The sequence below is a fragment of the Ochotona princeps genome, chromosome 19, assembly GCF_030435755.1.
Source record: "Ochotona princeps isolate mOchPri1 chromosome 19, mOchPri1.hap1, whole genome shotgun sequence".
In the NCBI taxonomy this organism is placed as follows: domain Eukaryota; kingdom Metazoa; phylum Chordata; class Mammalia; order Lagomorpha; family Ochotonidae; genus Ochotona; species Ochotona princeps.
The window spans coordinates 39,623,919-39,637,666 of NC_080850.1; the positions used below are offsets into that span (position 1 = coordinate 39,623,919).

At 47.9% G+C, this 13,748-nt stretch overlaps 1 protein-coding gene and 1 non-coding gene across 2 annotated transcripts in view; one reads left to right on the forward strand and one right to left on the reverse strand.

Annotated features, from left to right (window-relative positions):
• Window positions 1-4,811, reverse strand: part of SLC12A2 (solute carrier family 12 member 2) — an 85,847-nt gene extending 81,036 nt beyond the window's left edge. Inside the window, exon 1 of the mRNA XM_058677330.1 lies at window positions 3,886-4,811. Coding sequence (XP_058533313.1) covers window positions 3,886-4,596 — 711 coding nt within the window. The 5' untranslated portion in view covers window positions 4,597-4,811. The remainder of the gene's footprint in view (window positions 1-3,885) is intronic.
• A 6,403-nt stretch (window positions 4,812-11,214) lies between these two features.
• On the forward strand, window positions 11,215-11,372 carry LOC118760142 (U1 spliceosomal RNA). Its single transcript, XR_004996611.2, has one exon. It is a non-coding gene; the product is annotated as a U1 spliceosomal RNA (small nuclear RNA).
• The last annotated feature ends 2,376 nt before the right edge of the window (window positions 11,373-13,748 follow it).

Sequence of the window (13,748 nt, forward strand, 5' to 3'; positions counted from 1 at the left end):
GAGGCCCCTGACAAAACTGAAATAGGCTACGTTTGGGCCACATGCAAATACTTCTCACCAGGGTCTCCTGTCCCCCCAGTCCTGGAAACTGTTCTGCTCCCCTTCCTAGATGTCCTGTCTTCCACCTCTGTTCCTCCAGCGTGACCTTCACAGATGCCAGTCACAGACCGAGGTCAGCAGTGTACGGAACTTCTTGCCTCGTCCACCCTGAGGAACAGCGGAGATTCCTAACTGTTGCATGTTGCGTTTAAGGTCCTCAGGAGAAGCGAGTGTCTGCTGCTATACAGTCCATAACCAAACTGCAATAAAGTACCACCCCTCTGCATGGAGATGACAAGACACAAGCTCAGCCTGCAGTGAGGGGGACGGTCGGATTCATCTGTGATCACCAGTATTCCTCTTTCTTGTGTCAACCAGCTATTACCACGCTCCTGCGAAGGTCTAAGTGGAGTTGGTGAGCCGCCATGTCCTCCCTCACACCCCTGCCATCTCATAGATCAGGCAGAAAAAGGAAGTAAGAATTCCCTGTAACCACTACACTTCAGCACATAAGTCAGAAAAACAGGCGTACAGTCCAGCTCTGCTACCTTGAATAAGGATAGTTCCTAAGCAATGCCTGTTTGAGGCCATTTTACCCTAAGTATTTTATATAGATATACTGGTATCTATCTATCTAATCTATATATAGATATAGATATATCTTCTTTGCCATAAATTAAGAGAAAAGCCAAATAAGCTTGAAAAGATGCAAAAGACTTTAAAAAGCTGCACGCTTTACGTTTCCCCTTACTACCCAGGAAAGCCAAGGGAGACGCCACCTACAAAGACTCCCAATACTGGGAAGAGCTCCTAGGCAACTGCACCTGAAAGAACAACTCCGCCGTAGGTGACGGCTTCAAGCCATGAGCCACTATCCTGGATCCTTTACCATTTCTGATGATGTTAAAGTTGTCCAACAAGTATTTACTGCCTTGCTACCCTCCATTTTTAAAATTTCTTCCTGTAGGGGCAGAAAATACCACTGTGGTTTGAATTTTTTTTACAACTTTTTAAAAAAATCAATTCCTGGCATGGATTCTAAAGAGCTTCTGCCTTCTGTAAATCTCTTCCCTCGGCCTCTCCAACTCTGCTGTCGGGTTCTCGCCAGCTGGGCAGCTGCTGAACCCTCACACACCTGTAGAGGCTCTCCAGGCCTAACCCCAAATCCTGCTTTTAGACCTCATTTATCTGCTCTGAGTAACTCCAGGCCTGACTCTAAACCACCAACCCAATGCCTCTTGAAGACATCAGTTATTCAAGCAGCATCACTGGTCCTTGCTGCCCACCCCTCTCAAAACCACATCTTCAATCATTCCCACCTGGCCAACGGTACGGCTATAAACGCAGCTGCTCCAGTCTCACTGGAAGCAAAGCCATGCTGGACCTACTCTGTCCCCAGACTTTCATGTCCGAGCCAGACACAGGAAGAACCTAAGTCACCCAGCGGCCAGAGACATGGAAACCAAAGGGGCGCTTGCCCTCACAACCTGCCTGCCGCCTCTCCGCTCAAGGAGTCTGAACACCATTCCCCCTCACTACCCAACACCCAGGGTTCCTTGGCCTCCAATGTCTGCCCTGCTGTCAATGCCTCCTTCAGGCCCCAGCCCCAGGGTTACACTTCTTCAAAATGACCTTCCCCAAAACCCATTCCAACTATATGCTCTCTGGCAGGTAGATGCGACAGGACTGGAAGCCTTCAGGACTTGCAGGAGGGGGAAGCCAACCAGCCAGGGTCAGCAACTCCAGGAGAGGTTACAAGCTCAAGTCGAGCCCCTCCCGCCCACCTGCTGCAGGGCACACAGCTGTGGCTGAGCTACGTCACCTCAGGCACTTCTCTCACCCACATGCTGAAACTCTCAGCAATTACATCTTCAGCACAGGACGGTTCCTTCATCTGACCATCCATGCTCAGGGGCAGTGCAGGACACGAGAGGTAGAAGGTAAAACAAATCCTACAGAGAACTCACTGCTCTGTGGAATAAACGAAGCTCTCAACACAGCACCTTGCACACCACATTCATCTAACAACGTAGAACTCAAGACAATGTAAGACTGAAATCCTATAGCTTAGAAGTATACCTTAATGTTATATTTCTAATACACTTGAAAATCAGATTTTTAAAGAGAGAAGAACCACTGCCCATATGGGATGCTACCACAGCATATGGAAGCTTAGCATGCAATGCCACCATGCCAGGCCCCAATGCTATCTATATTTTCTAAAGGGCAAACCTAAGGGCAGGAAACCATCCAACTTGCCCTCGGTCTCCAGGCCCTGATCTAGGCTCTGCACTTTTTTCTAACCTTCACAGTCCGCATGAAAGCTGAGGAAGCTGAGGCTGAATGAACTACCACACAGTGCTGCCCTCAGACGACAGCCAAGAACAAGCAAACCGAAACAACACAGGATCTACTCAAGTTTTGAGAACCTGAAGCGCTCTGTTACTTTGAGATTTTAAACAAAACAAAATTTCCCCAGGAAGCAGACAGGTTTTCAAGGCGCATGATACCCATCAAGGTCTTACTGAGTCTTATGGATTACTGCTAAACTTCTTGCCTTTCGAGAAATAAACCCAAAATGTTTCTGGGTAATATTTTCAATAATAAAAAGGCTCTGAAAGAAGGAAAAATTACCGGTTCTACAAAGACTGCATTTTGAAAAGAAAGAGACATAAAAGAAACTATAGCGCTATGAATAAAGGAAGGGCTTGAGAAATTGTTTTGGCTCTGCTACAAGTTACCACAGGGGGAAGTAACGGATGTATTATCTAAGCTAAAAGATATCAGGCTTTAAAAAAATCAATAAGCTGACAGACTAGACCTCTGCAATTATTTCAAAGTGTGCGATTCTTTCAGTAACAGTGGAAAAAGTCAGTCTCATATAAAATAACTGTATAAAATCACATCCAAAAGCAATCTCACACCGTAAAAGATGTAACCTTCTCACGCTGTCACTTCAACCTAGGTGACAGCAACTCTACACTCCCCAACTCCACTGCTGCAGATACTGGACACCTGTAAAAGCGGACTTCAAGTAACACGAACCGACTAAACAAAGTTAAATATTACTCAAATCTCCAATCTATGTTCTCTCAAAACAATGAGTTTGAAGCCTGGAGAAATAAAAATCTTATAATGGCTATATTAAAAAAACAAAGGAATCCGAGAAATTACATTATTCCTTCACCGTTACCGGATTCAATTTCCCTTCTGTCCACAGAGTCTTTATACAAATATCCCAGGTCCTTCCAGACAACCTTCACGGAGAAAAACAAAACAAAACCCCAATTCTGGCAGTTTCCCCCCTCACCCCCCCAAAAGGTTTACGTTCCAAAACCTGGGCTTTCACCGCTTTCAGGCACACGGATCCCAAACCTTAAGATTTCTGTGAGCCTGTGCATATTCAAGATGGCAAGACTTGAGCTCCCTGAAAAATTAATCCATAGCTCAAACACACCCTACTAAGATGTCCCTTCCATCAGCAAGGCTCCTACTCTGGGGAACTCTAATTGCGTCCGCAGAAGCAGCCAGCAGTTTCATAAAGGCCAAGGATGCGAGGTGTCCTCCACCTCCCTTCTCAGGCCCACGAACACAGCTGTCACTGGGAGAGGTGGCAGTGGCGAGGCGCGGGGGAGCGAGAAGGCTTAGGGGAAAGGGGTGACCCGCAGCCTCTCCGGTATCGCGTAACCGGCCCGAGGCCGCTGCAAACTTTCCAGGGCTTAAGTTACACTGCTCTGCAATTCCAACCCTTGACAGCTGAGTGCAGGGATGCCAGCGAGCGCGCGCCCATCCCCGCCACCTCACCCGGGAGAGCTGGCGGCCGCCTCCTGCGCCCGGCGCGCTCACCTTTTCCAGCTCGTCGTGCAGCTCCGCCAGGCTGGGCCGCAGCAGCTTCTCGCCGAGCTGCGCGGCCGTGTGCCGGTAGTGGTCGATCCTGGGCACGGCATCCATGGTGTTGTGGCCGAAGGTGCGCAGGTAGTAGGTGTTGGTGTGGGTATCATAGTAGTAGTGCTGGTGGTGCCCGCTGCCGCCACCCGAGTGCAGGCTGCTGCCCTCGCTCAGCACCGTGTCCCCGCCGTTCTGGAAGCTCACGTTGGGCCCGTCGCCTCCGACGCCCGCCGCATCCGACAGGCTGTCGTCCGCCGAGGAGGAGGCGGCAGGGTCCACGAAGTTCACGCGGAAGCGGCCCTTGGCTTCCTCGCTGCCCTTGGCCGGCCCGCTCTCGCCGCCGCTCTTGCCGTCCGCGGGGGTCTCCTTAGCGCCCCCGGCCCCAGCTGCAGCGGCCGCCGCGGCCCGCCCTGCGTTCTCGGAAACCAAGTCCACCTGGAAGCGGCTCTGGCTCGGCGTGGGCCCCAGGGGTCTGCCCAGCCCATCGCCGGCCGCGGCGGCGCTCTCCGCGCGGACCCCGCCGCCGCCGCCCCGGCTCGCAGCATCCTCCGGCACCGAGGGCACCGCCGTGCCGGGCAGCTCCAGCCCGGCGGCGGCGGCTGGCGGCGTCTCTCCGACTCCGGCCGGCCTCGGGGCGCCGGAGGAGGGCCCCGCGGGCCCCGGTTCCATCGCTGCCCGACCCCCGGCGGACCCGGACGATCTAGCGGACGTCGCGGGCCGTGCGCCCTCCACACCCCTGGCCGGCGACGGCGGCTGCAAGGCCAGGTGAGGCGCTCTCCCTCCTCGCCGCCCGCCCGCTCGCTCGCCCCAGCCGGCACGAACGCCGCCGGCGGCCGAGTCAGCGCGAGTGCGGCGGGCGCGGGGCGGGCCCCGCTGTTTAAAGGCTCGGCGGGGCCGCGGCGGCGGCGGCGGCTCGGGCTGCTGCACGCGGGAGGCGGAGCCCGCGGCCTCTCCGCCCCTCAGCCCGCCCACCCGCGGGCCCGCGGCGGCCCTCCGGAGCGGCCTGCTGGCGAGGGGCGGGCGTGGTGAGGGCTCGCGTCCGGGAGGGTCGGACCGCGCCGGGCCCGGGGGGACGGGCAGGGCCGCGCGTCGCCCGCCCGGGGCCGCCCGAGGCTCCCCGCCACGCCGGCCCCTCAGCGGCCGTGAGGAGGCTCGGGGGGCTGCGCCGCCGCCTCGCGCGCTTCCTTTTTTTTCCGGTTGTGAACGCGCAGTGCGAGATCTCGCGAGATGCTGCAGGGCAACTTGGCCCTCTTCCCCCACCCCCGGGGCGCGTGGTACCCGAGGCCCGGCCGGAGTCCGCCGCCGGCGGCCCCGAGTGCCACGGGCCGTGTTGGGGGATGTTCGTGGGGGCGCACGGGCGCGAGCCCAGCCTTACCGGGGCGGGGAGCGAGGAAGGATTTCCACAGCGGCGCCGAGAGAGAGCGTCACCCCCCCCGCGAGCCGGGTTTGCATCCACCGAGGTGGACTCCGTGGCGATGCGGTGGGTGTGTCCGCACTTGGCCTGGCAGCTTTATCCTAACAAGCCGGGCTTTGGAAGATGAGGAGCGAGCCTAGCCGAGATCCAGTTTCGAGCCGGTGGTTAAGAGGAGGCGTTCTGCAGAAAGGACTAACGGGCTGCTTTCCCCGGAGGGCAGCGCCTGGGCTGGGTTAGGAGGAAGATGAATAGAAGCAGACAGAAGCTCCAGGCCTTAAACTGTCTTAGCAGCAAATCTAACTTCTACCCGAAGCCCCAAATAAAGACAATGCATGGCTTCCTTTCGTCTGTCTTATTTTTAACATCTTCTCCTACTCCTGTGTACTCCTGTGTTGAATTATCCGGGCGCTAAGCAGCACGCTGGGTGGACCCTTGGGGCGGGTTCAGAGAGCATTGGAGTTGACAGAACTGTGAAGAAATGGGGCAGCCTCACGGCTTTCAATCCTTTGTCATTAACCATGATCTCATTGGACCTTGACAACTTTTCATCTCGTTTTAATGTTCCCTGGTTTAAAGGTGGTGAAAAGAAGGACCAGGCAGGTAGGCAGAGTTTCTAAGGCTGAAGTCATGATGTAAAACCTGAAGCAGCAGGCGGGCCCTTCAGTTTGCTAGTAGGGAATTTCTGCATTGGGGGTTGGCCTTTGTGGTCCCTGGCAGTGCCGGGGCTAAATCCACAGCTGTGGGGGTTCAACATTTGTATAGCTGAGCACAGCAGTGCCTACGATGATCTCTGCTGCATTCTGGGAATAGAGAGTAGACAAGACTCACAGAGAAAAGATGGACAAGCTGTCTACTGGTAGAGCTAGCAAAGGAATGGAGTTCTGTGTGGGAGTGGACAATTTCCCATCGGGATGGTCTCCCAGAGAAGGTGACACTGGAGTGCAGAAGCAAAGGACAGGAGCACTGGAGAGTTCCAAGCAGAGAACCAGCCAAGGCCTGGAGCAGGGATGGGCCACTAGAGCTGGACCATGTACTTGAGCCCCTGCACATGGTCAGAGGACGTACTGCTATGGTCCTGAAGGATGATAAAGGAATTGAAACATTCCTGTCACCTGCTACTGTCACCTGCTGTGTTTGAATACATACAACCTTCATTCCAGTGGCCTACCGTTTTCAGAAAAGCCACATGATGTACATACCTGTAGCCTACACCATCTGAGTTTGTGTAAAGTGCCTGATGATATTTATACAGCCACAAAATTGCTTTGTGATGCACTTCTCAGAAAGGACTCCTGTCCTTAAAAACACATGACTGTAATTAAAGGACCAGGGTAGTTGCTTTCTGAATAGGCCAGGGTATCAGTCTTGGGGGAAGAGAAAGGAGATGTGTTGAGAGGTACTATACCATTCCAGGAAGTAATGTGGCTTTGACCACGGCAGGTGGCCTTGGAAATGCAAGCAACTGGATGAATTCTGGAGAATGAGTAGGCAACAGGAAGATTTATATCGCTTTTTTTTTTTCCTAAGGCAAGGAGACAGTGAAAGAAGCAAGGCTGTGTGGGATGCATAACAAAAGCTCAGTCTGAACTGTCTCTTGGAGGAAACAGAAATAAACCTACAGTAGTAACAAATAGCAGTCACTCACATAAATGTGCTACAGGAGAGACTGCAAAATAGAGAGGGCAGGCTTCAGAAGGAAGTGACTTCTCAGCAGTGATGGGGAAGACAATTAAAACTAACTTGCAGGGGGTTTCAAAGGAAATAATACGGGCAAAACCCTTGCAGTGTGAACCTGGCATCAAGGAGCAAGAGTGTCGAGTGACAGTGTTGTCTTGATTCTAAAAGCACTGAGACAGATGGAAGATCCCAGGAGCTGAAGTGAAAAGCAGGAAGAATAAGCCAGAGAGGGTGGGGCTAATAGTAACGGCATTAGTTAACAGACAGTACATGCAATGATAGTAATCGTACAGCTAACAGTATCCCTGGATATTCGGCTAAACTCTACATTCAAACTCTCAATTCTCACAAGGCTGCAGAGACACATCAGAGGATTCATCCCATTTCACAGGTGAAAAATGCAATAGATAAAAGATAAAAGCCCTCCACAGGTTAGGCCTGATACAGAAAGAGGAGAAAAAGGCATTTCCTGTTGGATCAGCAATATAAAATTGAACCTAGAGGCAAAAACAAACAAACAAACAACAACAAAAACCCATGAAAATCATATCTACAAGGTGACATGTGTTAGCCACCAAGGAAGTGGAAGCACAGTGGGTGGAACTTTTGGCAGCAACAGTTCAGTAGCCGCCACGGAATATCCACCTGCACCTTGCAGTGACATGGTCAGGAAAGGTCTCCTTTAGCATCCTGTGACTCACGTGTCAGATGCAGGTGTGGGAGTCTGCTGCGAAGGGCACAAACCAACCGCCAGTGTCCACAGGGAGTAATGGTCTGCTAGTTTCGCTCCTCTCTCCCTCTGGCTGGAAGGGCTGCCTTTGACAACCTGTGTAGCAAGGTAGGCAGCAACAGCAATCGAATGTGCTTGGAATTTTCTAGGATCAGAAGGGATTTCAATTGTTACTCCTGATTTCACATTTCTCAGAAGGGCTGAAAGATCCTAAAAGGAAACAAGAAGTAGCCTAGAGCTAAAGCTCTGTGCAGCTGCAATGTCTGAACACACATTGAGGCTCTACCCATGTGCTAGGGGATAAAATCAGTTTGCTTGTTTGTTACAAGGAGGTTGAGCGGAACATGCTGTGCTAAAGTTCTACCTGGTTGAGGTTTTGCTACTTTACCAGCTGGCAGGCTGCAGACAGATTAAGTCAGTGGCATTTCCCTTGAGAAAGAAAGTGATTATCCCATCATGGAAAAAAGAAAAATGTTACCTTAGAGATGCTTGTTTATGCTGTTAATGTCGTAATTTTGTTTTCTTACCTAAGTCCCAGTTGCATTCCTCTTTAATTAAAAATAGTATGGAGATTTTTAAGTCAGATACAAAATTAAGCATTAATCAAAAAACCTTATTGTGCTTTTTAATGAGGTAATACTTAAAATCGTGTTTTAAAATAGCTTTCAAAGGATAGCCCACATTTTAAAAATAAATCTGATCTGTTATGCTTTGCTTATCCAAATAGTTTACAAGAACTGCATTTAAAATAAACAAAGTCTCTCCACATTCCCTATGTCCACCTTCACATGGGTTTGTCAGAAAGCAAGTCAAGAAAATCTGTTCCAACTCAAATTCTCCATTAGAAAAGTTATTTTTCTCTGCAGTGATTTACCTGTATACTTCTAATTGTGCAGGTTGCACTACTCAAAGCTCAGAATCATTACGAGATATCAGTACATAAAGCGATGTGTCTACATGATTGCTTAGCGCTTGCGCACATGGCCACCAACACCTAACTGCCTGGATTTGAGTCTCAGCTTCACAACTCACCGAGTGTGTGACCACAGTGTCATCTCTCTGTGCCTCAGTTTCCTCATCTGGGAAATAGGGAATAATAATGCTGATTGCCTCATAGGATTAGAAGGCTCATGTGAACAGCCATTGGTAAGATGCTTAGAACAGGGGCTGATGTATGCAAACATCAAGTACATGCATGTTGATGACTTTTAAAAAAATGACTGATTTGAAAGGCCAAGTTAGAGAGGGAGAAACAGAGAGAAAGACATCTTCCATTCGGTGGTTCACTTGCCAGATTGCCACATACCCAGGGCTGGCGCAAGCCAGAGCCAGACATCTTCCATTCGGTGGTTCACTTGCCAGATTGCCACATACCCAGGGCTGGCGCAAGCCAGAGCCAGGAACTGGAACACCTTCTGGGCCTCCCACATGGGAGGCATGAAACTAAGTCCTCTCTTACAATTGTGTCTTTTGTAGGTTTTTTATTTCATTTTTGTTTTGATGCTCAAAGGCATTTAAGTGCTTGATTAATACATGATTATTTTTCTGGATCAGATTTCTAAAGTAGTTGTTAGTATTATTTTGTTGCCCCTGGGAGTGTGCAAATTTGAACAGCACTGTTCTTAGCATCTTGCATCCATTTTTTTTCTTCCACTGCACTCTTTAAAATTAACATGTACCGGGGCGTGGTGTGATAGCCTAGTCGGGAGCTTGTGGCCTAGGGAAGCAGTCAAGGATGGCCCAAAGCCTTTGGACCCTGCACCCACCAGGGGGAGACCCAGAAGAGGCTCTTGGCTTCTGGCTTCAGATTGGTGCAGCTCTGGCTGTTGCGGCCACCTGGGGAGTGAATCAGCAGACGAAGATCTTCCTCTCTGTCTTTTCACTTTGCAATGAAAATGAATAAATCTTTAAAAAATTAATATGTACCAATATGCTACCAGAACATTTTGTCTGCATTCACTGTGTTGTATCATGCTATTTTTAAAAGTTAGGGTTCAGCACTGTGGTTAAGCCTGCATCCCGTATCGGTGCTGCTTCCTTTCCCAGCTATTCCACTTCCAATCCAGGTCTCTGTTTATGGCCCGGGAAGGCAGCAGACGATTGCCAAGGCTGGAAGAAGGTCCTGCTTCCTGGCTTTGGATAAGCTTAGCTCTCCCCATTGAAGCAAATGGAAGATCTTTGTCTTTCCCTGTGTGTAACTATGCTTTTCAAATAAAAAATAAAAGAAGCTTAAATCACAAACACACTTAGAAAACACACATGCACACATGCCTTCCTGTGGAGCCCAACAATGCACTACTCTAACTAAACTGCGTTTCTGTATATGAGAAAACTCTGATTTGTATCCTCTAGTAAAGACCTTAATGATTCCATTTTTCTCACTTTTAAAAAGACCTAAGAGTATCTGAGATGTGTTTTCATAATTTTCCCAAGATACTTGAAACCCTTAAAAACATTAAATATGGAGAGAATCTTAGATGATAATGTATCAAGTCCTTATTTGGAAGAATTCTTTTTAAAAGATATTTTAAAGAAAGGGATTTGTTTTCTGTAGTAATACATTCAAATGGTTGTAGATGCTTATAGACACAACACTGGACATGTAACGACCCAACAGTTACTTAAGGACAAAAAATAAAAAACAACAGCGCAAGGGGCTGTGGTAGTGGTGCAGAATGCTAGGCAGCTGCGTGCAACACCGGCATCCATCTGCTCCAGCGTGCTGCTATGGCACCTGGGAAGGCAGTGGGAGATGCCCAAGTGTCTGCCACCCATGTGGGAGACCAGGCTTTGGCCTGGCCCTACACTGGCTGAAACAGCCATCTGGGGTGGATTGCAGGGAGCCAGCAGATACAAAATCAACTGCTCTTGCTCTTACTCGGATTTTCAAATAAATAAATCTTAAAGACAACGCAAGATAACAGGCCAGTCTAATGACTATTGTGAATCATCTCTGTAACAATTCAAATGTTTTGATTCTTGTCATGTTCTTCAAAGTTTATGGTAACCCATAAAATCTGAGTTTTCTTCTTTAAATGACTTCTCCTGACAAGTCATTATAGAGCCCAATTTCCAACCGTGCAATTATTTTTCACTAATTTCCTTTTGTCCCCTTTCCAACTAATTTAGCTTTCCTTGAAGAGGGGGCCAAAATCATTAGGTTCAATATTCCAGTTTAAATAAACAAGCTAATGGTTATAAAGGTTAAGACAGGTCTGAGAGTTCAAGTAATTGTTTTCACTTAAAAAAAAAAAAGACAACTAGCTACTTTGAACCTGGCTCAGAGGATCTGCCCTTCTGATGAGTCAGAAAACTTACTTGCTACTTAAAACCACAGCCCTACCTCTGCTGTAACCAAGGTCTACAGACATAAAGTTCTAAAATACACAGCAAGAATTTCCTAAGAGGTTAAGCATTGAGATACTTATTATTCATATTACTTTTCAAATTATAAAAGGAATCCATGATACTTACCTGGCAGGGAGATGCCATGATCACGCAGGTGGTTTTCCCAGGGTGAGGTTCATCCATTGCACTTGGGATGTGCCGACCCCTGCGATTTCCCCAAATGTGGGAAACTGCGTAATTTGTGGTAGTGGGGGACTGTGTTCGTGCTCTCCCCTGGAAAAAAAATGAATCCATGTTCAATACAGAAGTCATAGCAAAAAGAAATCCCAAGGAAGTGAGGACAAATACCATCACCCAAAATGTGTAACTTCACAAAATGGTTTTATTGTGCTTTGCAATTCTTCAAACTTTACCAAAACTCTAAACAGTTTTCAATATGTAACACTCAATCTGTTATAGCTGTGGGAAGCCCAATGGCTTCACAATATTGTTTTGCTTACATTTACATAATTTACTGAGTCTGTCACTTATTTTTGAACACTTCGTTGATTTCCCTTTTAAGTTAATTAATTAATTAGTTCATTTTATTCATTTGACAGACACTTCTTCCACCTGCTGTTTCACTCCCCAAATCCAAAGCTGCCAGGGCTGGGCAAGGCCCACATGAGGACCCAGTGTAGGTTTTACCATCTCTGGCTGCCTCTTAGGTGTGTATCAGCAGGAAGCTGGGGTCCAAAGTGGAGCACTCTTCCACGGGATGTATCTTAAGTGCTGCTGTGCCAAATGCTTACTCCAATTCCCTTCCCTTGCAGATAAGAGCCATCAATGCTGCCTTAAATATCTCTGTGCATGTATCTGTCTTCTCAACTGATTTTCCTTTAGCATAAATTCCTAGAAGTGAAACTGCTGGTTATGTATATTTATAAAACTTTGGCATACACTGCAAACTGCTTCTCAGAAAGGTTCTGTTAGCTTCTCCTATCAGCAGTGTGTGTGTGTGTGTGTCTTTCACTAATTCTGAGTAACAGACATCTTAATCTTTATAAATCTGGTTAGCAAAGTATGGTTTAACTTTTACATCACTGACTGCTAGTGAAGGCACATTTTGAACATTTTATTAATCATTAATAAATACTTCTGAATTAATTATTGATTTGTATAATAAAAATCTCCTTCTGGAAATCTAGCTCCTACTGTTTTACTTTGGGGCTGGGATTCAAATTTTTGGTTGCATTTGATGGGAGTGTGTAATGATCTTTCACAGTACAGTTTTGGAAGGAAACCATGCCACACAGAAAGCCTAGGATCCTAGTGCCAGTGTGGCTTGCCTCACAGTTGTCAACCAGGGCTAGAGACGCAGCCCTGGGGCAGGCAGGGGGTAAGATGTCACTCCGGCTGCCTGGATCACCATCACAGGGCCTGGGTTTGAGTCCCAGCTCTGCTTCCAATTCCAGATTCCCATTCATGCACACCCTTGGAGGCAGCAGATGATGGCTCAAGCAGCTGGTTCTCTGTCAACCGCATGGGAGACCCAGAATGAGTTTCTGGGTTCTGGCTGTGGTCCCTACCTAGCCCTGGCTGTGATGGACATTTGTAGAATAGAGCAACATATAAGAAGTATCTCTCTCACATTCACATTTAAACAAAACAAAACAAGGGGCCAGCCATGCAGTGTAATGGATAAAGCTGCTGTCTGCAACACCAGTTTCCCATAGGGGAGCTGGTTTTAGTTTGTTGTTCCTCTTCCACTCTAGCTCTCTGGTAAAGGCCTGGGAAAAGCAATGGAAGATTACCCAAGTACTTGGAGCCCTGTCACCCAGGTGGGAGGCCTGAATGAAATCCCTGGCTCCTGCTTTGGACCTGTTGTAACCCTCGTCATTGCGGCCATTTAGGATGTGAATCAGGAGAGACGATTTCTCTCTCTCTTTCTGTATATACTTTTCTCTGTGTAACTTTCAAATAAATTTTAAAAAAATCTTTTTAAAAAGTTTTATATTAAAAAATGTGAAACACAGGTCCAGCGCAATGGTTCAATTGGCTAATCCTACCCCCTCAAGTCCTGGGACCCCATAAGGATGCACTGGTTCATGTTCTGGATGCTACACTTCCCTTCCAGCTCCGTTTATGGCCTGGGAAAGCAGTAGAGGATGGCCCAAAGTCTTGGGACCCTACATTCATGTGGGATACCCGGAAGACGCTCCTGCCACCTGGGTATGGATCGGCTCAGCTCAGCTCCAGCCATTGCGCTCACTTGGAGAGTGAATCAGCGGCTGGAAGATATTCCTCTCTGTCTCTCCTCTCTGTATATCTGACTTTCCAATAAAAATAAATATTAAAAAAAAAAAGAAGATAGAACCCTGTCTCATCCTCTCTCTCTCTAGTTCTTTCAAGTAAATATTTTTAAAGGAACATATATGAATCATAGTTACAAACCATAAACCGATTTGATTTCACCCCATTTTTCAAGTGCTTTGCAGTTTTGCTATCACAGAGATAATACTGTTATTTAGAAAAGTTCTCCAGTCAACTTTGAGAAAATAATTTAGAAATTGTTTTACTGTGAAACATCTCCATCTTTTTCTTTGTGACTGCTACTTTTGATACATTGCCTAGAGAGACATTTACTATGACAAGATCATATATGTAAAAATT